Source organism: Synchiropus splendidus, chromosome 7, assembly GCF_027744825.2.
Source record: "Synchiropus splendidus isolate RoL2022-P1 chromosome 7, RoL_Sspl_1.0, whole genome shotgun sequence".
NCBI lineage: Eukaryota > Metazoa > Chordata > Actinopteri > Syngnathiformes > Callionymidae > Synchiropus > Synchiropus splendidus.
Window position 1 is genome coordinate 7,169,708 of NC_071340.1, and position 24,248 is coordinate 7,193,955.

Genomic DNA, 24,248 nt, shown 5'->3' on the forward strand with positions numbered 1-24,248 from the left:
ATCGACCATTGTTTAATGATAAAACAGATTAGAAATTCTACATTCAACTTGCGGGCTGTGTGGCTCTGCTGCATGCCCATTGCTGCCAGAACAGTCAGACTTCAATTTACCTGCAGGGCATGGAAGCTTAAAAGCAGAGTTTCAACATATTTCTCTATTTCATTTAAAGTCTAACTGTTATTGAAACAATTCTAAATGCAGTGATGGAAGAATCACGCCAGCCAAACTGAAAGCTCATGACAAAGTGGCCCCTCCAACTCACTGTGATAGCACACAAGTGTCAGGATCACAGAGCGTTTTTGTTGTTTCCATTTATGAGCTTGTTCGGATCAGAAACTGGTTTCCCAAGATGGGAATTTACATAGGAGCAGGCGAGAGATCTTGCTCACTGTAGCACATGCTTGCAGGAAAAAGCTCCATCTAGCGTTGCTTCAGTCTCTTTATAGTCACATTCAACCGTGACAGAGCAGAGACATGGTAAAAGATAAGTCCAGTGGGTCGCCTCAAGCCTTATGAGTGGTGGATCTGGAGCTGCCGCAACACCGAGCAACTTGTCAGGTTTGAGTCCATGTTTGTGATTACTCTGACTCGCTGGCTCAGCCATCATCCTGATGACATCACGGACTTGGCCAAAGTAGGCTGCACTCACTCTGATAAACGATTATTAATTATGTACTGCGTTACATTATCTCTATGATTACAGTGTAATAAATGAGAGGCGTGTGTCACTTCTGTCAATACTTGGAGAGCATGGGAAGATACCACAGCTGATAATGCAGATCTCACCAGAGGCCTGCGTGCCAGCACCAGTCTGCTGCCTGCAACCCAGGGATTTGAACCTCAGCCCTGGTCTGTCTCAGCATGCCTGCGTGGAGCTCTGGTCTGTGATCATCACCGCCCTGGAGCCAGGCAAAGTCCACATTGTCCACATTCTCCGGCTGGTTCGGGCCTGCGCAGGGGCCCGCTGCAGTGTCAGCCAGCGTCTGCAGAAAACCAACACTTTCCATGCTGCAGCGCGATGACCATATACGGTGTGAAGACAGACTTCCTAAACCGACCGCAGATTACAGGCCAGGATGAGGTACATTAGCATGTTATGACCTGCTGCAGTAATAAAACTGTTGTATTTATCAAAACCAAAAAAGGTGTATAAAAGGTGAAAAGTCAACACAAAGTAAAAAAATAATAATGTGAAAATGTACCGTGGCCAAATGTGAATCAGGAAACATGGCTCGTAACTGATAACAGTTAACAGAAAGATTAAACTCTATAAATGGACTGATCGACCTAAAAACCATGCATACCACATAAAATTTGGGTCACAAACTGTAGTGTATTTCTGCTACTGCTGATGCTGTTAATTACTTTTTATTCCAAACTTCTCGCTCACAAATGACAGTCTTGAAACATGAGACCCGCCCACCCTGGGCTGCCATTGGGGCAGCCATGCTGCTGCAGCGCACACACTGCCGACGGTGTATTTTCAACTTCTCACTGCAGTTCATTTCGATTTATCATTCATATTGTAATGTCTTGGTGCGGGGGCATACAGCTTGTTCAGGCCCGAAAGCTGTATGTCACCACATCAAAAGAGAAAATAATGTGAATATAATGGAGATCAGTTGGTTTGTATCAGTAGAGGAATGGTATTAAGAGACAATGTAAAAAGATCTAAAATTGATTGTAATATAATGCGCAGTTGCACAGTGGCTAAAATCCCAAATCAAAGCCATCGTGCAGCAGCTGACTGAGCATTGCAACTGACTACAGTTTGCAGAGCACATATCAGCCATTAATAAAGTCACTATTTTCATATTTAGTGGTAATAATCGGTTATTAGGATTATTATTAGGTTAGGATAATTATTATCATATTAGGTTATTTAGTATGGTTTGCTAGTTGCCATTAGAGAATTGAATATGGTCATGCTGAACGAGATTATAATAATGACTTTAAAATGATTAATGGCTGCCTAATGCGCCGTGAATACTCATGTGATTCAAAGTAGTTAATGGTTAATGTGAGTTGCCTAAAAGTGCTTCCAAAAGGAAATCCTCTGAACAAACAAGCCTCAGAAATGACAGCATGAGGCGGACAGATACGCCGCTGAAAATGTGAAAATGTCTAATGTAGTGAGAATGTATATCAATTACTGAAGAAAAGAAAACTGCATGTGTTAAATTGAGTTAAATAAAGTTACATTTAGGGGAGGAAATGTATTATGAAAATATTCTCACATATTTTGATGTTTTAAAAATGAATACTTAGCCCGTGTAGTTTGTCGTAACTGAAGGAACCAAAGCCACTCATAGGAATGGAAGAACCTCATGAGAGTAAACACTGCTCGCTGGGGTCAGGTTGATTCGATTGTTTGCATGAGCAATGGCGCCCTCTTTTGGTGAAGATCGGTCATCGGTTTTTCACCACTGAAACCATGTAAGACTGCCGCAATACCTCCTTAAATACACTGTAAGCTTAAAGGCCCATTGAAAGTGGACATATGGATCATAATGTGTCTAGTTTTGACGGACTTTTCAGGGTGCAGAGCTTTTGACAGGTGTCTTGATTGAAGACAATCCGAGGGAGAACGTTTGGAGAACACAGTAGGGGAGGAGTTGGATCTATGTAACTATTGAGTGGAAACCAAACAGCGCAGATTGGAAACCAGAGAGTGGAATTATTATTATTATTATTATTATTATTATTCACACACAGACAGGCACACAATGGCTCACCTTAAGCATGACTCTGTACCAGGGGCGGGCCGCAGTGGGTGCAGGTTTTTGTTCCACCGAATCAAGAGGCCACCTTTTCACTTTTTTTTGGAACAAAAACATGGTGTTCGGAGGATCGGTCTGCCCACCCCTGCTCTGAAGCAAGCTTAGACCTTGTTTTTTTGAAGTCTTCATCCTCAAATTGAGGTTTGTTGAAGGTTTCTTAACCAAAGATATCGCTTCCATGAAAGGAAACAAGGAGATAAAGAAACATTCAAGCACTCTATCACTGAACTAAAGCTACGTGTTAAGGACTGTGGTTACCCAAATAGTGACAAAGCAAGACCAAGCTGCAGGAAATCGGGGAAAAGAGGCAACGGTCAGGGACATCCACCTCACCACACTCAAAAACATTGTGGTTGGCCAGACGAGAGAAGAATGAGCCTAGTGCAGAAGATAATATATGTCAACAGCCTCCAATGGTGTATCTAAGTGGTATTTGTGTGAGTTACTCATCCTACATACACAAATGCACATACATGCAATGATACAAATTCACACTGGAGCACTTCAATCTATAGACAAGAAACATCACACAATACCATCCACTGCCTTTATATAACAATGTATTATTAATATTATGATTAAAATACATAATTCATGGTTAGAGTCATGGGCAAGAAGAGGCATGCAACATTTGGACAATTTGACCACAGCCACTTGCGTACAAACATATAAAAGAGGTGGGACATTTCAAGCTGCGCTGCTGCCTGAAGCTGTTCTTTGTTTGGATCATTACACAGTATTAATGAGCAATTGGAACTATTGGTTAGAAAAATAGAAACTACTATAATGAACTTCATTTGCTTGAGGTTTTCCATAGCACGTTAGTTTTACACCAGGCAGGTCTGCAGTTTTTGACTGAAGTGCTGTGTAAGGAACAGACCAAACCTGGGTTATACTGAGTGAACATGATGGAGAAGGTCACTTCTGCTGACAGAATGGAGATGGGTGAAGAAAACATGGACGTTTACTGTGGAATAGGATGTTGCACATTGACTGTGTAGAAGTGCATAAATGTGTAACAGATAATTCCAGACATGTACACGATGTTGTGAATCACATTTGGTAATAAAACAGTCGACATGTATTAAAGAGAATGGAATACAGTCGTTACAATAATTTAGAACCTTTCACAAAGTAAAGATGGAGAACAGCCGTAGAGCTGGACACATGTTCATCTTGTGTTTTTGCACAGACAATAATTTGGCCTCTGGAGTTTTGGCACAAATCAGAGCTGCAGGTCACCATTCAGGTAAAGTACCTTCAATTGTGGACAATATGAGTGTATAGTGTTCTTTGAATGACACATTCTCCGACTGGTCTCGCAAGCTCTCGCCGATTGGTGCTGCATCCGCCTGGCTGTTCCCGAACGCACCCTATGGCTGCAATCGATGACGGTCCAGATGTGGGATATATTTTCATTATTTTTCCCTTTTAGCTGTAAAAGACCAGAGAAATATTGTAGTGGCGTGCATTTCCAATCTGAAGAAGTGCACGCGTCAACCAAGTTCATGGAAAAAGAGCCGGAAGCAGACGCTGCTATGGTTCGCTGGTCTGACGCCACAGGAGAAACCACTGCAGCAGCAGAAGCTTGACATGGGAGCGCCTGTTGCACAGCCTTTATCTCAGAAGCAGAGCATACTAGTAGCAGTGAGGTATGTTGTGGAAGACGTCCGACCTATCACAACTGTGGAGTTGTCGCTGCAGTTCATGTTTCCAGTTGGTCTAGTTGTGTTGCTGTTGAAATGATCACCAGCATCAGTTTTGCACTATTGTTTGTTCCTGCTACTATTGAGTGTTCTGTAAAAGATTTGATTTTTTGCACTGCTAAAAGTATAGTTTCTAATCTAAATTATTACAATAAATAAGTTTCAAAAGTTTCAATATTGTCATTCGTTCACTTGCACTCACACTGCCATTGCACCTTCAGGTCACTAAGTAGAGACTTTGTAATAGGATTGCACTTAAAGTGGGTTGGGGCTTATAGATGGATAGATAGCCTTTACTGCCTGACTGTCTAGTTCAGCAGGCCACACAAACAACAATAATGGGGCTGGTTCTGTCCCAGTGTTGCACTTTCCTGATCCAGCCCGATGACCGTGACTGTCCTAAGATGATTTTAGCTCTACTATAATATACAGTTTTAAAAAAGTTTCTTAGTCGTTAAAGGGTTAAATGCTAAACTTACCCGTAAATGTACATTACCAAATTGAGTCAGAGACACTGCCAAAATAAGATAGACAACCTGATCAATTGTGAAAGCTCTATGTCCTAAGTTCACATGTCAGCGCTTTGCTTTCAGTGCACTTGTTTCATTGTGCTTAAATAAAATAGATTTTATTTTGCTGAGAAGGGAGATGTAACATCCGGCTCACTTGGAGCACCGTAAGTTCATGATGTCATGCGAGAATGGGAGTTGGATGTGATCTATGATGAGTAATAAACAGAAACCACAGAAGCCGGTGTCAGTAGTCCTTGGAGTTAAAACCTCTTGCAAAAGGAGAAGTACTACACCGCTCACCCCCTTAGGTGGTAATCATGTCTCTCAAGCTTGGGTCTTCCACCAGAGGGCTGGGAGTCTGAGGCTTCTCCGCAGTGTCTTAGCTGTTCCTACTACTTCTGGACTGAGGTCATACCTAGAGCCACTGTACCAGTTTGGGGGTCACTGCTCCCAGTGCTCCTATTACCACAGGGACTACAGTGGTGTTGACCTTCCACATCTGTTCCAGCTGTTCTTTTAACCACTGGAACTTCTCAATCTTTTCATGTTCCTTCTTCCTGATGTTGGTGTTGGCCACACTCTTCTGCTCCTTGTCCACCACCACCATGTCTGGTTGATTAGCCAGCAGCTGTGTCAGTCTGGAAGCTCAAGTCCCACAGTGTCTTAGCTTTGTTGTTCTCAACTACTCCCACTCCAATCACCTACCTACCTACCTTCAAATGAATTAATGGGTACTATTATTGTAGTTTTTTATTATCCTTATCATTCCAATCAAGTTTGGCAAGTATGAAATACTTTACCATTGCCATAAGTCATTCAATGTTTATGGGGAAATTTCACGTTTAACGCACATGTAACATTCTTTCTTTCAGTATTATTTTGGAACAGAATGTGTTTATTTCTTTAGTATTATCTTTCAGCATTTATTTGGAGGCTAAATTGTGTAAATTGTGTGTGGAAGACATTTGAAAAGTTAATGGTGTGGGGGTGTTGTGGGGTCCATGTTGAGCTCCAGTTATTTTACATTTCTAGTGTAATAACATTCGGATGAAACATGTCATAATGTTGTAGAATCAACATATATATTTGTCAGAATAAATTATGTTTTCATGATGAAAAGATGTAGCCTTTAAAAGTCTGATATGTACTGTTCACAATCTTGAAGTCTTTGCTCCATTAGAAATGAATGAATGAGAGGCTCAGAATAAATAAACTGCGTTTGTGTATTGTCTTGACTGTTATGGTATTGAAACTTCAAGTCTTCTTCAGTTTTCTGTGTGAGCTGAGTGCACCATTTAAATGTGCGTGTTAGTATTAAAACACATTTATACAGCGAAACCACGTAGTGTGTAATTTGAGTGACACAAAACTTGTAGCTGTTTTGTCCACTTGTAATTGTCATGTCAATTGAAACGGTTATATCAGACGTTGATATAACAATAGTGCAGTTATAAAAAGTCACCACAGGATGGTGCCATAAAAACAGTCGACGTTCTACGTTAGTTGCTTAGTTTTTCGTTCAATTTTAATTCATCTTACAGATGAAAGTGGCTCTCCACAGTCCACAATTAACGACAATGAGTGAAGATGAATGTTTGTCCTTTTCCGCCTCCTTATGGTCCATCCCGGTTTCATGTAGTGGGCAGGACCCTCGAGCTCAACACTGAGCTCCGCCCCGTTCTCCAGGCTGCAGCCGGTGTATCGTGGAGGGTGCGAGGACTCTGACCAACTCTCCACTGTTCAGTCGTCACTAACTTGGCTTCTCCATGAGCAGCGGCCGCCTGGTGGTCTAACGCAGTGTTCAGTGTGGGGCTTTTCTGGTGAGTACTCACAGGCCAAAGTTTCGTGCTTCAGAAAGTCAGCGAGTCGTGTCACCTGTAGCTGCTGCTAAAGAGAGTGAAAGTGAAAGTGTTGAATGGCGCAGTTAAGTTAGGGGCAAAAACTTTGATGGTTCTGACTGGTATTGTGATCGAGCACGTGTTAGAGACAGAGCGGGACACTGGTGAGGCACTTGTAAGCGTTTACTCCTGTTCAAAAACCGAGTACTGTTGTTATGCCGGTCAGAGTTGGACAACGCGGACTTCAGACCAGAGGTGATTTACCGCCAGTGTTCCGTGAGAGACTGACGGGTGTGCCGGGGGAAATGATCCAGTTTCACCTCATTTGTCCTGAGATACATCCATAACTGTATTAGAACATGACATGTCATTTTCACTGGCAATCATTTCATTGAAAAACTATTTTCACCATACACGAAGTATATCAATCCCATTTTAGCATCACAGTTCCATCTGTTTTGCGGCAAACATGTATACACTACACTTATATACAAACAACAAGCATATAGACATGTGTTTCATGATTTGGCCACACAACAAAGACAGCAGCGAACACAAAATTGACTCATAAGTCGGGCAGATACATCGCCACTGAAAAGACTTTTGTAGCTCTCAGTTATTGCCAGGCTGTGAATGCATCTCCTATATTGACACTTGTCCGGGATCTTGCTCTGTCATTCCATTCTTCTGCCATGATGTAAACAAATGAACTCGCCTTGATGCCGAGGTCTCTCTGCCCTTATGCCGCAAAATGTTGCTGTGGTGGTGGAGTTGGGGCAGTGGTGCCACTCTCATAACACGCCTCCGGGCTGCTCGCCCAGAGAAAGTTACATAGTCCAAGGGAGCGTTTAACAGAGAGCTGGAGATCTGCTGATATCTCCAATCACAGAGTCTCATGCCAGTCCGGCCTACTAGGCTTCTTGCAAAACCAACCTCGCCCCGAGGTCGCGCACTGAATTTGTCTGGTCGAAATGTAGAAACATTTTATTGTATGAGCAACATAAAATTAGGGCCAGCAATCGCTTGGTCCTGGGGAGGACGCTGCACTACCTCCACCAGAATTGGGAGCCAGTTCACATTCAAGGAAACGCCAGGCTAGCTCTCGTGCGACAGTTCTATCTGCCGGTCCCTATGACTGGTAACACCTGTAGTAGTGTAATTGTGCTCTCTCTGTAACTATTATTGGAAACTCATATAGACTTGTTATACATAATGAGGCCTAAATGACCACTGGAATTGACAAAAAGCTCAGGTTTTAAAGCCACATGGGTGGAGCATTGTTCAAATCACACTCAAATGTATCCTAATGATGAACCTCATGACTAAAATATCCATCATTATTTAACCTCACTTGTGATTCTCCAGCCTTTTAGCTTCACATTGTATACAGCAGCCGAGCTTCATTGTTGTGATCCAACTGAACAGACAAATTGAACTCAAATGCAAGACTCCTGCACACAAAGTTGCCAGACTACTGTAGGGTGAGGCAGAAGTGAGGGGCCAAGGTTCACAGATTCAGACTCATAAAGCACTTTTATTGTACTAGTTTTGTTTCCATGGTTTGTTGAGTTGATATAGGGCTGTACAGCTGACAGTGTCATGGTCGTCTTTACCAAGTTATTCCTTAGAGGCTGTCTAGCGTGTTTAGTTTGTGTCATCACAGCATCCTATTTTGGCCAAGTGACAAATGTGAAAAGACAAAAATTAAGTGTTTTTCTTTTCAATAATGTCGCCAATAAATAAGGTGAACTGTCATCTCCCCCTTGAGATCATCCACATTTATTTTATTCAACTTTGCCGGTAAGAGCGATTTCAATTGTTTCTGTGTTTATTTTAGCGAACCCAGGTGGTAGCATGAAGCGGGTCAGCAGCATGGAGGATCTGCCACCATCAAGTGAGTAAAGTTTGGAGATTAAGTTAGAGGTAAAAACTTTGATGGTTCTGACTGGTATTGTGATCGAGCACGTGTTAGAGACAGAGCGGGACACTGGTGAGGCACTTGTAAGCGTTTACTCCTGTTCAAAAACCGAGTACTGTTGTTATGCCGGTCAGAGTTGGACAACGCGGACTTCAGACCAGAGGTGATTTACCGCCAGTGTTCCGTGAGAGACTGACGGGTGTGCCGGGGGAAATGATCCAGTTTCACCTCATTTGTCCTGAGATACATCCATAACTGTATTAGAACATGACATGTCATTTTCACTGGCAATCATTTCATTGAAAAACTATTTTCACCATACACGAAGTATATCAATCCCATTTTAGCATCACAGTTCCATCTGTTTTGCGGCAAACATATATACACTACACTTATATACAAACAACAAGCATATAGACATGTGTTTCATGATTTGGCAACACAACAGAGACAGCAGCGAACACAAAATTGACTCATAAGTCGAGCAGATACATCGCCACTGAAAAGGCTTTTGTAGCTCTCAGTTATTGCCAGGCTGTGAATGCATCTCCTATATTGACACTTGTCGGGGATCTTGCTCTGTCATTCCATTCTTCTGCCATGATGTAAACAAATGAACTCGCCTTGATGCCGAGGTCTCTCTGCCCTTATGCCGCAAAATGTTGCTGTGGTGGTGGAGTTGGGGCAGTGGTGCCACTCTCAGAACACGCCTCCGGGCTGCTCGCCCAGAGAAAGTTACATAGTCCAAGGGAGCGTTTAACAGAGAGCTGGAGATCTGCTGATATCTCCAATCACAGAGTCTCATGCCAGTCCGGCCTACTAGGCTTCTTGCAAAACCAACCTCGCCCCGAGGTCGCGCACTGAATCTGTCAGGTCGGTATGTAGAAAGCGGCATTAACAGCCCTTCATACCGAGGTCTGGACATCCTCCTGGGGCTCTCTCATTATCAAAATCAGGTGCAACACTGCACCGACGACTGCCCAGGAGAACCTATTGCCATCCCTTAACCACGACACCACTCGTGGTAGTGAAGATGAGCACCAATGACCTCCCATACCTGGATCAGAGAAAATATCGTCAGCGGAGACACACTTGACTCATGGAGGTGCACTGCAGATATGGGTGCATTTTATTGTATGAGCAACATAAAATTAGGGCCAGCAATCGCTTGGTCCTGGGGAGGACGCTGCACTACCTCCACCAGAATTGGGAGCCAGTTCACATTCAAGGAAACGCCAGGCTAGCTCTCGTGCGACAGTTCTATCTGCCGGTCCCTATGACTGGTAACACCTGTAGTAGTGTAATTGTGCTCTCTCTGTAACTATTATTGGAAACTCATATAGACTTGTTATACATAATGAGGCCTAAATGACCACTGGAATTGACAAAAAGCTCAGGTTTTAAAGCCACATGGGTGGAGCATTGTTCAAATCACACTAAAATGTATCCTAATGATGAACCTCATGACTAAAATATCCATCATTATTTAACCTCACTTGTGATTCTCCAGCCTTTTAGCTTCACATTGTATACAGCAGCCGAGCTTCATTGTTGTGATCCAACTGAACAGACAAATTGAACTCAAATGCAAGACTCCTGCACACAAAGTTGCCAGACTACTGTAGGGTGAGGCAGAAGTGAGGGGCCAAGGTTCACAGATTCAGACTCATAAAGCACTTTTATTGTACTAGTTTTGTTTCCATGGTTTGTTGAGTTGATATAGGGCTGTACAGCTGACAGTATCATGGTCGTCTTTACCAAGTTATTCCTTAGAGGCTGTCTAGCGTGTTTAGTTTGTGTCATCACAGCATCCTATTTTGGCCAAGTGACAAATGTGAAAAGACAAAAATTAAGTGTTTTTCTTTTCAATAATGTCGCCAATAAATAAGGTGAACTGTCATCTCCCCCTTGAGATCATCCACATTTATTTTATTCAACTTTGACGGTAAGAGCGATTTCAATTGTTTCTGTGTTTATTTTAGCGAACCCAGGTGGTAGCATGAAGCGGGTCAGCAGCATGGAGGATCTGCCACCATCAAGTGAGTAAAACCACTTCATGTACTTTGTCTGATATTCTAATGTCATTTGTTTATCTTTTTTTGGTTTGTAATATGTTAATGACTTTATGTTGCCTTGAAAAGGTATTCCAGATAAGGATGTGTGCTTTAATTCCATGTCTTAAGGACGGTGTCTCTTCTTCTCTTCCAGTGTCAGAAGTGAGGGTAGCTCTGCTGGGAAGCGGCCCAGACAAAAGGAAAGTAGTGAACATCTTACTGCCAGAGACTGGGCCCGAAGGTGTTTCCAATGACTTCAGGAGACTCACTGAAGGAAGGCTGGTGCTCATTAACACTCCAGATCTGCGACCCAGCAACATGACGACTAACCTTTTGTATGATGACTTCGTGAAAAAGTTGGCGGACGTCTCTGATCCAGGACCTCATGTGTTCCTGCTGGTTCTGCAGCCTGAAGACTTCAGGGAGCAGAATAAGCAGATGTTCTGCAGAGTTCTAGAATCATTCAATGAGAAGTCTTTTAATCGAGTTCTAATTCTGAGATCAACACCCAGAGAGGAGCAGGCAATGGAGCAACCTTCATGGAAGACAATGATCAGAAAATGTAGATACAGATACCTGGACATGAAGAACCTTGAAGCTTCAGAGCTGCTGACACGTTTGGGTCAGATAACAGAAGAGAATAACGAAGAGCATGTCAGCTATGAGGAGGAATCAGGTTTAACAAGAGGTACGTAACACCAAGTTGGAATTTACTTTTATTTCACCAATTAGATTTTAAAATAGATCCTCTATAATATGACGTAGTACTGCGTTGTAGAAGTAAATAATTTTACCTGCTCTGCTGTATGAGATCTGAAGTGCAAGCTAAGTCATGTCAAGTTAAAGAGGAGTCGATCCATTCTGCTAAGCTAAGACGTAGCATCAGAGAAAACCTTGTGTTAAACCCAAACGCTGTCACCTCTCATGAAAGGATGAGATGATCATGTGGCTTGTCAGTAGCAGGTGTCCTGTCAGCTTTTTCTATTTTGTGGTTCTACACGTGTCTCTCGCCACAAACATCAGACCCTGAATTTTTTGCACCCTACCGTGAGATGAATCCAAACAAGGATTAGGCTTTTCAGTGTCCAAGCGTTCTGCATTGTAATGTAGCCGCATGCATGGTTCCTTATTAGCTGGAGGGGTGAATGAGATCACAACCTCATTGCTTTTGAAGTTCGTATTTCACACTTAAACTTTTTGTTTACAAAGACGGTTTGATTTAGATGGGGGCTGGACAATATTTGCTTTCTTTCAAATTAGATAGTTATCTGTTGTTTACCTTATTAAACGTGAACAAAATAAATATCTCAAACGTTTGCATTCACCAAACGCTAAGCCTGCGGTAGCCGCTTGTTTGGAAGTGGCAAACTTTTCCGCCTGGTTATCTCACTGGTGTGGCTGTAGGTTTCATCTGTGGTTTCCTTGCTCTGAAGCCGATAAAAATCCATATATGTTTAAGCCACAGGGTTCGAAAGCGAGATAAGAGTAGCGGTTAGTCCTGAAATGACAGTATGTGTGTCAGGCTTTTAGCATTTGAAACAGGGCGTCCATAGCCACGCCCACATGCCCCGCCCCAACCCATAACTCCACCCCCAGCCCATTCCACGACACATGACACACCAGGACGAATGTTGTCCACCAACATAACTTGCTGTGTAAAAAAAAAAAAAGACTGTACATATGTATTTGTACAAAAGTAACTTATATTTTTTTATAAACCAAACATATTGCATCAAATATCATAAATGTTGTCACAATAACAAATTCGTAACGTAGAAAACACCTGGGGGTCTGGAGGTATATTTCTCGAGCAGCTGCAAAGTCAAAATCAGCAAATCCACTTCTTCTTCTTTCAGCTGTGAATCTGTGATGAACTTTCACACATTTAAACAAGAAAACAATTCTTACCTGTTTTTCCTTAAGGAGAGTGTTGTCTGTCTTGCCAGACTTTTTACACGACTCATTAATCAATCAATCAATCAGGTCAATCCTAACATCCAGGCGAAAGTGCTCCCATACTTTTGACAGTTTCTGTTTCAGGCCTAATGAAAGTCATCCTATGGAATGACATTGTTCAGTCACCATCATGTTTGCTTTGCTAGTTTAAGTACCATCTGTGATGGATTGCTCGACTGCACAGATGGCATTAAACTCCATGATACCATAGCCACCCCACACTGGCTTTGTGTCCCATCCTGGCCACCCCAGTAAACGTTTGCTTGAGGCCCATTTTATGAAAGACAATATGACTTGGCTTGGATTTTTAATTTAGGGGCGAGGAGTGCAGCTGTTTTATGCTTTTAATGGAGTTTCTAGGTTGAAGTAGTGGGTTTCCTTGGTCCTGCTCCCTTTCATTTTCAATGGGAAAACCTTGGGACTAAACCTAGAATATCTTGGGAATTCTGGGTCACAGGTCAGAGAAAAGTAATTACAGGGTTCACACAATTGGCCAATACAGATTTTGGACCACAGCACGCACCTGGTGGAATGGATTGGCAGGTGTTTTTTCTACCGCTTTTCTCGCAATGCGCTTTTGTTGTTTTGGTTGTTTTTTTTCGTATAGTGACTTAAAGGACCAATTTTCACTGGTGAAAAAAAAGATACTTCTTGAGGGATTTTGGGATTTTTATTTATATCGCAGAATCACTAAAATTATCCAATGAGTATGAGAGATTTGACTATTTAAGGGGGAATGCTGCAATAGTAATTCAGTCATGTCAATGAGCTGCTTGGTGGAGGTACAGTATCTGTGGTCACAGTGCTTTTCAAATGCAGTAGTATTTTTTTTTCTGTTCCAGAACTTCCTGCTCCCCAGTTTATTCTGTTGGGAGGAACAGCATCCGATCAAAAACTGCTCCGTAAATTCCTAACTGGCATGGAAGGAAATATCAAAGCTTTGATGACACCAGAGTCCAGAGGAGAGCCGTTGAAGATCTTAGGGTGTGAATTTGGAGACAATCTTTCTTCACTGAAGCCAGAACCAAAGCTCTTCTTACTCTTGATTGAACCCAAAGCATTTTCTCCGGAGCAGAAACAGAAACTGCAGCACACTCTAGTGTCAACTGGCCAAGTGTGTTTTCCACACTCCATTGTTGTCTTAACTAGCGAATCAAAAAAGAGCAACATATTGGATCAACTCATTCAGGAGTGTGGTGGTAGATGCAGCACCATGGACAAGAAAGATCGCAGCCACTTAAAGGACTTGATTAAGAAAAACCTGCTGGTTCCACAGCAAACAATCAGACGGCTAAACCTAGTTTTCTGGGGAAGTAATGAAGCACGCAGTGCTGCAGTTAAAACTGTTTTAGGTCAGTGTGAACACCAACCAGTGTCCTTCCCCGTGGCTGTCAGACATCAGACATACGTGTCTGGATATCATGTTTCTATATCGGCGCTGTCTGACATGAGTGGAAAACCCCAGGAGCAAGTTCGAAGAGAATCGTTCCAGCACATCTACCAGTATGATCCAGAAGGAGTCCATGCCTTTATTGTGGTTCTTCCTGTTCGACCACGCACTGATGAGGAGAAAGGGGAATTTAAGACGCTCCAGAACACATTTGGTCAAAGAGTTTTCAGAGACTTTGCAGTGATCATGTTCACGGTGGAGTCCAACATTTCCAACCAAGACGTTAATGGTTTTCTAAAAGAAAGTCAGGACCTTCAGGATCTTATCAAGAGCTGTGGAGGGAGATACATCATCATGAACATCACCACTGAGCACCAGGTCCCTGAGTTACTGCGCACTGTCCATGAGATGGGAAACCGTGAAGGCAGGCTGTGTTTGTACACAACAGACATGTTTGTCCAGGCTCAAATAGAAAAGATGGCAGAGCTGGAGAGACTGACATCCTCAAATATCATGAGCTGTAAGTACCACGTTGTTTACATAATCGAGTCCAATGAGACTCCTGCCAGTGACTCTCATGATATAACTGTCTTTTCATCCTTTTCTAGCTGCAGTTAAGGAGGAGAAGGCACCAGAATGTCTGAGGATTGTGTTGGTGGGGAGGACTGGAAATGGAAAAAGCTCCTCAGGAAACACAATTGTGGGAAAGGATGTTTTCAAAGCCAAATCTAGCCAAAAATCTGTCACTAAAACGTGTGAGAAAGTCAGGGGAGCTTTAAATGGTCGAGCTATTGAGGTGGTTGACACTCCTGGTCTGTTTGACACAACACTGTCTAACAAAGAGATTTGCGATGAACTTGTTAGATGCATGAGTCTCCTGGCTCCAGGACCACACGTGTTCCTGTTGGTCCTGCAGGTGGGCAGATTCACACAGGAGGAGAAAGACATACAGAAGTTGATTCGAGAGGTCTTTGGAGAGAAATCCAAAGACTTCACAATGATTCTGCTCACAGGAGGAGATTCACTGGTGCATGATAAGGTGAACCTTGAGGAATACATCAGAGACAGTAAAGACAGTTTTAAGAAGCTGCTGTCTGACTGTGGCAACAGGATTCATGTGTTTGATAACCGTTCCGAGGATCGCTCACAAGTGGAAGAGCTGCTGACCAAGATCGACTCCATGGTAGCACAAACTGGTGGCAGTTTCTTCACCAACCAGATGCTTGAGGAGGCTGAAGCATCAATTAAGAAGAGAATGGAGAAGATCCTGCAAGGAAAGGAGGAAGAAATGAAGGAAGAAGTAGAGAAGCTTAAACAGGTGTATAATGACAAAATAGAGGAACTGGAAAGAAAGATGCAAGAACAGAGAGCAGCAACTGATGCAGAGAGAAAAGTCGTAGAAATGCAGCTGAAGGAAAAGGAGGAAACACTGCACAAAGAGAAAGAGAAAAGAGAGAAAGAAGCATTAATTAGAAAAAGAGAAGAAAAATCAAAGAGAGGCCAGGAGGAAATTGAAAAGCAGCAGTGGAAGATTAAACTGGAAGAACTGGAGAGGAAAACTGAATTAGAATCACAAGAGAAGAAGTGCGTCGATGAACAGCTGATGAGGAGTCGGGAGCAGATGAGAAAAGAGAAAGAGGCTTGGGAGGAGGAAAGACAGAAGTGGTGGGAGAACCTGAGACAAGAAGAGGAAGAGAGGCAACATAAGGAAAAACAGATGAAAGATGAACAGGAAAGGCAGAGAGAAGCGCATGAAAAGAACAGGGAGCAGAATAAAAAAGCCAGACGAGAAAAAGAACTGCAGAAAAGAAAAGAACTGGAAAACAACTTCCAGAAAAGAATAGAGGAATTGAAGAGCAAATATGAGGAACCAGCCAGAAAACAGGCTGAAGAATTGAATGAATTCAGAGAGAAGTACTCGACCGAGAACAAGTCTCTTCTGGAACAAAATGAAGAACTTAAAAAAAAGCAAAAGGAAGCTGAAGCGAAAAAGACAGAACACAAGGCATTTGTGGAATTATTAAATAAGAAACATGAAACTGACAAGAGTGATCTAAAAAAAAAACATGACCAAGAAATGGAAGATCTGAGGAATCAGAAAAGGAAGGAATCAGAAAAGGAAAAGGAAGAAAAGGAAAAAGGGGGTTCGTGTACAGTCCTGTAGAGGACTTTAATTGGATTGATGGTTTGGACTTAACCTCAATGGGGATTGTCAGGAACAGAACCAAGTGGAAGCCAAGTGTGTATGGTTCGTGGAGTACAGGGAGAATCGGACACGGGCATGAAATTAAACAGTTTCATTTGTGCTTATTAGAGAAAGGCAAAAAAAAAAACAGAAGAGAATCCAATTATTCTCCATTGTATTCATTTACTAATGTAGCTGTGAGACAATGCAACTTGAACACTATAAGCGTGTGTTTAAGTGCAGTTAGCAATTGATCTTAAATGTGACCATTTAAACTAAGCTGCGTAATTTAACTTAGACTTAATTTTTTAGATATGACAATCAAATTAAGTGTTTAAAGATCAAAGGCATTTTGCCTTTTTTTTGGTATGTTGCTGTGACACAGGGGTGTGCTGATCCTGCTTCATGAAACTGAAAAAAAAAATCCTGGGAAAATAAACACAGGCTTTTCACATTTCTGAAACAGGCCCCAGGTCGCTTAAGTTAGACGCCCAAAGGGTTCATGAGCTGACTATAAACATATGTAGACAACAGTCAAATTTGTGCTCAGTGGCCTACCAGCTTATAATAAGTCTAATGCACAATACATTACTTACTTTTCACTATTTTCCTCAGATGTCCTGAAATACACACCGCAGACCTCACTCTTGCCATGGTTTTTGATTTGGACAACCTCCTCTTTCACTCGTGAGAGAAGAAATTAAAAAGGGAGAGCCTTTACATTCTGGCAAACAGGACGTCCATTACCACGCCCACATGCCCCGCCCCCAACTCCACCCCCAGCCCCTCCATTACACACCAGGACGAATGTTGTCCACTAACATAACTTGCTGTGTAAAACAAAAAAAAGACGCTGTACACATATATTTGCACAAAAGTGACTTATAACGTTATAACACCAAACATATTGCATCAAATATCATAAATGTCGTCACAATAACAAATTCATAATGCAGAAAACACCTGGGGGTCTGGAGGTATATTGCTCGAGCAGCTGCAAAGTCAAAATCAGCAAATCCACTTCTTCTTGTTCTTCTTTTTTCGTGGTGAAAAATACTGCGCGGAAACTTCCTTTTCACAGAAATATGATGAGACTATGATTGAGGCATTACGCAGGCACTGATTAAATATTTCCGTCTGAAAGACAAATGGATGTCCACTTTTTTACGTTTTGCAGCTCAGGGCGTCCAAGTGACGCCCAGACGCCCCTCTAGCTAAAAGCCTGGTGCCTAACCGCTCAGTGTAAATGATGGTGGCGCTCTGCCGTAGCTTATATGAGAGCCACTACACCATCAGAAAAATGGTCTCTCACATGATCGAACGTGTCACGCATCATGCAGATGCACCTGAACATATCTTCAGCGTGTTTTTAATGGAAAAATCCCCAAAGAAGCCTGATAGTGAAGTCAGACGTTCCAGCCAACCTATGTGAAGTGACTGCAGGTTGGAGAGATTTACCTCTGATGACCAATTCAGTAAACGTCAAAGCTTTCCCCTCTGCTTATTTGTTAGAGAAATAGGCTCCAACTGGTGACTGGCAAACCATATTATATTATAAATGTGGGATAAGGTTCAACTTTATTGTATCATTCATAGTGATTTGTGAAATTAATCACACACTTGTTGTGATTATGTAATATCCCATTGTTTATCAAGCTTTTTGCTTTATCTTGCTATGAGCTTCTACGTCAGCAATAAATGTGAGAGATTCTTGACTTCTTTGTTTCTGTGTTTTAAGTGCTATTTCTCATGTGATCATGCTCGTAGGTTTTGAAATAGTAGACACACATTGCATTGTCCCACCTAAATGGCCTGTTTGGGAGCTCCAGTGTGTTAAAGACCTGACAGTTGCCATTTCTACGTATGTTTTTTTTAATTGTCTGTTCATTCATTTCTTAGTTTCAATCTAGCTTTACACCACTTGATAGAGCTGCTTTACTCATTTTCTTAAGTGATACATTCGAATATGAAGGAAAAAATGGTAACTGAGTTTGAAACTCAGAACTTATGAGTACGAAACTCAAAGAATTTCAGAATTAAGAGTTATCTGGAGGTACTGCCGTTCAATGAGTTAGTCCCTTATAAGGCATTGCCTTTGCCCTGAAAGACCTTTTATATATTCTCTGCCCAAATCAATGTTTTTTAAGTTTTGCAGTTATTAGTGATGGTGTGAATTTCCCTCTTTTTGGGGTTAGGGTTATCAGACTTTACAAGGTCTGACCTATCAGACCCAACAGCCAGCAAGTTATCAGTCCCCAGGTTTCCTGGGGGTCCCACAGGGTCTCTGATATACAAGCCCACTTTAGTCGCCAATCATGGTTTCTTGTCCAACTGGAGACCAACACCTCTGTCTAGTCCCTATCACAGGTTCCCCAGCACCAGCACCCCAATCGGTGTGTGTGTGTCTGTGTGTGTGTAAATTGGGCTGCACCTGCTGATGTTGGAACCCTTGATCCAATCATCCTTGGCCATGAAGGCCAGCCCTCCAGAGCCGGATCGGTGACTGACACGGGGCCTTTATAAAGCGACGGGTTGAGTGGAATGAAATGAAGGCAAAGCAGCCGCTGGAAGACAAGAGGTGGGTGAGAGGAAGCTTCTTTTATCTGGTACCAGGCTCCGCGGGACTGCATGGTCTCACAAACCATCGACGGGACCTACTTCGTCGTGTCTCAGTAAAGACTCGGACTCTGTGCTGGCCAGTTCATGGACTTGAGTTGGCAACTCTGAGGGACCCACACGGTGATCAACAAGGAGGAATTCAAACTTATTCCACAGTACAGCAGCGCAAGGTGAGTCAGTCGGGACCCAGTTCGTCATAGCCCTCGTATCCTGGAGCTCAACTCAGCTCAACTGTGATTTGAAGTCACGGATGCTGTGACCTGTTCCATCTGTGACAAAAGGGGCGTCATGCGGCAGGACCATCTCCTCCAGGGTGCCCACAAGATGACACAGGCGGTGGTGAGTAAGAAAGGGTGCACGCCGTCCTGGTGTGTGACTGGCCATGTTGTGTCTTTCACAGGACAGAGAGAAGCTGGTCCGAAAAACGAAGCGTGCTTGCATCACTGAGGAGTTGCGCGGACTGAGAGAAGAGGATCCTGTTGTTGTCCCACTGCTCCTTGTCGAACAGTTCATTCAAAGTGTCAGTCACAGTTTCTTGCAATAGACCTTGTGCTCCCACGGCTTGGCACGTCTCTCCATCAGTGTTCCACACTGAAGATCAAACACAAAAAGCTGACCACCTATCTCACGACAGTGTGGACAGACGCAGGCCTGACCAATAAGCTGACAGAATTAGCTGATTCTGCCTGGCTTCAGTGAGTCACTGCAGGCGAGGACGCTCAGGATGAGAGCGAAGGTCTGAGGCCGTTGGAGACGAAGCCAGAGAGGAGGAAGAGGACAGAAAGCCCTCAGCAGCAAAATGATGAAGAAACACTCATTGACCCCTGGAACTCAGCTATTTGGAGAATATGAAGCACAGACCAGCACAGGACCAGAGGCCAATATAACAGGGGGACTTGGATGAGTAGTGGAGCATTGTTTAACTCTGGTGCAATGACTTCCAGAGCCACTGGATGGCGCCAATAGTAGCCACAATATTCAGCACATTATAGCGGCCCAAAAAGAGCTTGGGGGTCAAGATTACAGAGCTTGTTTGAACGAGGAAAGTGCATTCTACCCAGATAGGGTTCCTGAGTTGTCCCACTGTTGGCCTGGCAGTTCTCAGCCTAACAAGGAAAACTTCCCCTGGTGAAGTTGTGGAGAGATCATGAACAAAGACCCGGTGAAGGTGACGAAGGTGAGGGCCGGCACGTGCCGCGTCTTGAAACATGGACCAAGAGGACGACAATCACGAAGGTAAGGTGGGATCAACATGTCCAAATGGGCATCTTTAATCACAAAGCATGGACCCGGTCGCAAAAGTAAGGTAAATGTGAGCGTATGTGAGCATTTCAATTGGTTTACCAGGGGTGCTGAGCTCTATCTCTGCCATGTAAGACAGATACAAAGGGGCTTAATTAAAGGGAGGGCTCCCAAGGCGCTTGTGGAGAAATGGGAATGGAGAAATGGATGGGCCTGAAGTGACCCCTGGGCCCAAAGGTCCCATGTTTTGAGGCTTATAGGGGCCCTCTCTGGATTCAGCATTGCAGGAGGACCACACAGTGGTCCAGATAGATGGTCAGGTGTATGTGGAGATCCGGACCCAGGGTCTTTGGACCGGGGTCCAGATTCAGAGAGAGGACAATCCGGACCTCCAGATTGACGCCGAGCTGTCCTGAGCACTGGAGCGGACCTGGCCTCTGTGGATTGTGAACGCGTGACCCTTGACCCGAACTGGACCTGGACTCAAGAATGAGGTGCATTCAACAATTTGAGATGGGTGAATCTTTCAGAGGGCGCGGAGGGAGATGATGCATGTGCTGTTTTGGAGAGCTGGTTCCACTGGAGTTGCCAGTGGGGTGCAAAAGTGTAATTGTGGAGAGAGCACATACAAACCATATCGTCGAGTATTTAAGGTATGTGATAGTAGGTCAGGCCTGGCCAACCTGAGGCTTCCGAGCCGCATGTGGCTCTCTACAGAATGAGCCACGAACTGGCTGCGATTTTGGTCAAGATGCTATTCAGATGATTGTTTATACAGGAAATAAGATGAAAAAGTAAGAGCTATTCCAACAAAATATCAAAATATTGTTCAAAGACTGTGACATGAGTACAACTTTGGAACATAAACAATAAACCTGGCCGCACGTGCTCCAAGCCGCCGCCCCCCCGGGCTCAGAGCACGTTCAATGCCGATGTGAGCCGCGGTCCTAAGACCGTCATCAGATCCACGATCAAGACGATTTAACATGACCTAGTTCCACGTTTCACTTTGTCATTCCCTAAACTAAACGTATGGCATGTGTTTCACCTATTATTCATTGTTGATCATCGTGGAGTCGTCATGTTTAATTCAGTGGAGTGAAGATGAGACTGTCCAGTCTGCAGCGTCGCTCACATAACACAGACTGGGGTGATGTTATTGGTGACATGAGGCACGTAAAAAAAAAAGTATATATAAGTAAAATAAATGGTGCACACATTTCTATCTATGCCACTTGATATTCCGATTTTAAAATGTATGAATTTTAAAAAATACATGCACAAGAGACATATGCCAGAAGCGAAGCAGCAACCTTGTGATACACAGGGATGTGCTTTAGCCACTATACTGACCAGCTGTGTGAGGTCAGCCTTACAGCCTTACATATTTGTAGGATGTGGCTCTTTTCAGCAACACAGTAAAACAATGTGGCTCTTAGCCTCTGACTGGTTGGCCACCCCTGTAGTAGGTGATGGGCTCATGCAGTCATTATTATGGAGGTGAGGGCAACAGTGGTTATGTTGGTGGGATGTGGTTTTTTGGGTACGGGGATTGTGGTAGCTGTTCAGTGGCTGCAGAGCCGTCACTGTATCTCCTGCAGCCGTTGACCTCCTGCTCATTTCCTGTTCCTGTGCACGTCAAGTCAAACACAAAATAGCTGGGGGTCTTGTCTCACCAGCGTTTGTCATCATTTTAATAAATCAAGAAAAAAAATGTGACCTGTAAACATTCTTATTTGAGATTAACACACACTACCACATTCAGTAAGTTTGCACAATAAAGAAAATGCATGGTGTCAAGCATACTGGTGATGCAAAATCTAAATCTTGAAACTATAATATTGTGACTCAAATTGTACAAAAAAGGCATGTCTTCACAGTGAGAGTGTTAAAGCCGGCACAATACAGTTAGCAGCTCGAAGTAGTCCCAGCTTTGGTTGGCATCCATGACTGGTAGTCTACGTAACAACTGCCCAGAAGAATTGCCCCTCTTCATTATTCTTGCATGATTTGCAGGTTAATAAATGCAACGGACTTACAAAAAGCAATCACGTTTCATACTGTAGTATGCTACTAGATCGCAAAACTGATGCACAGCACGTTACTTTGAGGCTTCCATGCGAGACTATACAGGTCCACCATGCCCAGAGCACGTGCAGTATTCACAGCATTATCTGTTATGGTGACTGGCTCTTTGTCTATGAGGTTTCACCATGCCAACACTGGTGATAACTCTTCTTTTGTATACATAAAGGTCAAGGTCAAGTTTATTTATATAGCAGATTTACAATAGGAGTGCTTAATGGTGACATAAAAAATGTTGAAATATATGAAAATATGAAAATAGACGATATAATTTCCTGACTCCTCCGGTGGTGAGATAATCTCACCATGACTTATAGAAACCAGCACAAAGGGATTCTGGTATTTATGAGCTCGAGAGTCCACCTGTCCGTCTTCAACCTGGAGCCACTGCATGCTGGAACATTCCCAGAACTTGTCAGGCATTCTGGAAAGTTTTCAGTCACACACACAGTCTTGTTGATATTCAGACGCTCCTGTCGCCAACATTCTCACTTTGTGCTCTCACATGAATGTCAGAGTGAGTGTGTCTTTATGGGACACATCCTTGTTCCTGCAATGATGTGATTCATTTTATCTCGGTGTGTCAGTGTTTTTTATTTTGGTGGATTATATTTTTGTATCATTTAAATGTGTACTTCATATTAAACAAAAATGAGCACCTCCAGATTTATTGCTTTGTGCTCATGGAAATGTGGGTCATTTGGTAAGCAGGAGTATTCAGTCTGTGTTTTGATGTCGATACAGGTGTCTTACATTTTTGTGTGCACAAGTGAGTGTGTCGGTGTGTTCTTTGATGATAGTGTGTGCCAGCATGTAGTTTGTCTACAGTCTGTTCCATGGCACAGATGTGCCCATCGGGTCATGTTCAGTGTGGTGCCGTCAGGTATAGGTTGTTTTTTTTTGCTTATTGTGGAGGTGTGTGTGTTTGTGTGCTTATGTAGTAGTTGTGTTTATAACTTTGATGTGGGTAATGTTAGGTGGGTGCTTTGGTGTGCGTGTGTTGGAATATCTATTGTGTGTTTTTTTCATAATTAATTTTTTTTACTTTGAGTGTGTGTTTGGGAGGGGGGCATTTTGTTTTGCAAGGACATCTTTAGCCTGCCCCAACAAGTTTCAGAGGGTTAAAATGTCAGTAAAATTAGTTTATCATAATTGGTGTTAGTTTGGTTCAGAGTCCTGTTCAAGGTTAGCCATTTGTTTTGGATGGTTAAGTTAAGGATGAAAGGGTGTGTGCATGTGTGTGTTTAAGCTTATCTATCCTCGTGAGGACCAGTTTTGTCAAAAACACCTTTTTTGGGGGCTTTGTGTATTTGTGGCGCCCCACAGCTGGACGCCCCGAAGTTAAGCCTCAATTAGAGGAGGAAGACTTGAAAACAAGAAGGTCATTGTAATTGGGTTTGAGTTTGGTTCAGAGTTCTGATTCTGGTTAGCCATCGGTTCAGGATGGTTAGGTTTAGGTGGAGAGGTGGGAGAAAGCATTATGGCAATGAGAGGTCCCCAAAAAAGATGGATGGACAAGCCTGTGTGTGTTTGCTTTGTGGTCAAGTAAGTGCCTAGTTTTGTAGGTTGAAATTAAACTTTTGTGAATGAGTGTTCATCTGTTCATGTCTCTTGTCCATCCATGCATGTTTAACTGTGTGTGTGCTGTGTGACAGTGTGTGCCTCTGTGTCTTTTTGTGTGAGTGTGTAGGACTGGTGCTGTCTCGCGATTGTACGTGTGTGTGTGCAAATGTGCACCCGCCTAAACACAGACACACCAAAACATGAGACGGAAAAAACACTAGCACAGTGGAACTCACTACCAAGCTCAGACTGACTCTGTAACATGTCTATACGGTTTTTTTTTTTAATCTAAAGGGCTTTCAAAACACTTGACAGGACCTTAAAGATTTTGCACAGCTTCAAACTGAGTCCAGATGTTTGTCTTCGAGCATCTTAATGAGGACTTTAAAGCCGAAGGCGG

General features: G+C 43.1%; 1 protein-coding gene across 2 annotated transcripts; it reads left to right on the top strand.

The window, feature by feature from the left end:
• The first annotated feature begins 6,679 nt into the window (after window positions 1–6,679).
• On the top strand, window positions 6,680–18,334 carry LOC128762875 (uncharacterized). Of its 2 annotated transcripts, XM_053871431.1 has the most exons (6): window positions 6,680–6,818; window positions 8,674–8,730; window positions 10,737–10,793; window positions 10,963–11,496; window positions 13,607–14,674; window positions 14,763–18,334. In XM_053871431.1, exons 2-6 carry the CDS (start codon window positions 8,691–8,693, stop codon window positions 16,316–16,318), a joined length of 3,255 nt encoding a protein of 1,084 aa, XP_053727406.1. In that variant the 5' UTR covers window positions 6,680–6,818; window positions 8,674–8,690; the 3' UTR covers window positions 16,319–18,334. The 2 variants fall into 2 exon arrangements, with proteins under 2 accessions (XP_053727406.1, XP_053727407.1); XM_053871432.1 differs by lacking the exon at window positions 10,737–10,793.
• The last annotated feature ends 5,914 nt before the right edge of the window (window positions 18,335–24,248 follow it).

Coding starts and splice junctions, on each gene's coding strand:
- LOC128762875 (XM_053871431.1), top strand. CDS start 8,691: ATGAAGCGGGTCAGCAGCATGGAGGATCTGCCACCATCAA. Junction 10,794..10,962: donor GGAGGATCTGCCACCATCAA/GTGAGTAAAACC, acceptor CTTCTCTTCCAG/TGTCAGAAGTGAGGGTAGCT. Junction 14,675..14,762: donor ATCCTCAAATATCATGAGCT/GTAAGTACCACG, acceptor ATCCTTTTCTAG/CTGCAGTTAAGGAGGAGAAG.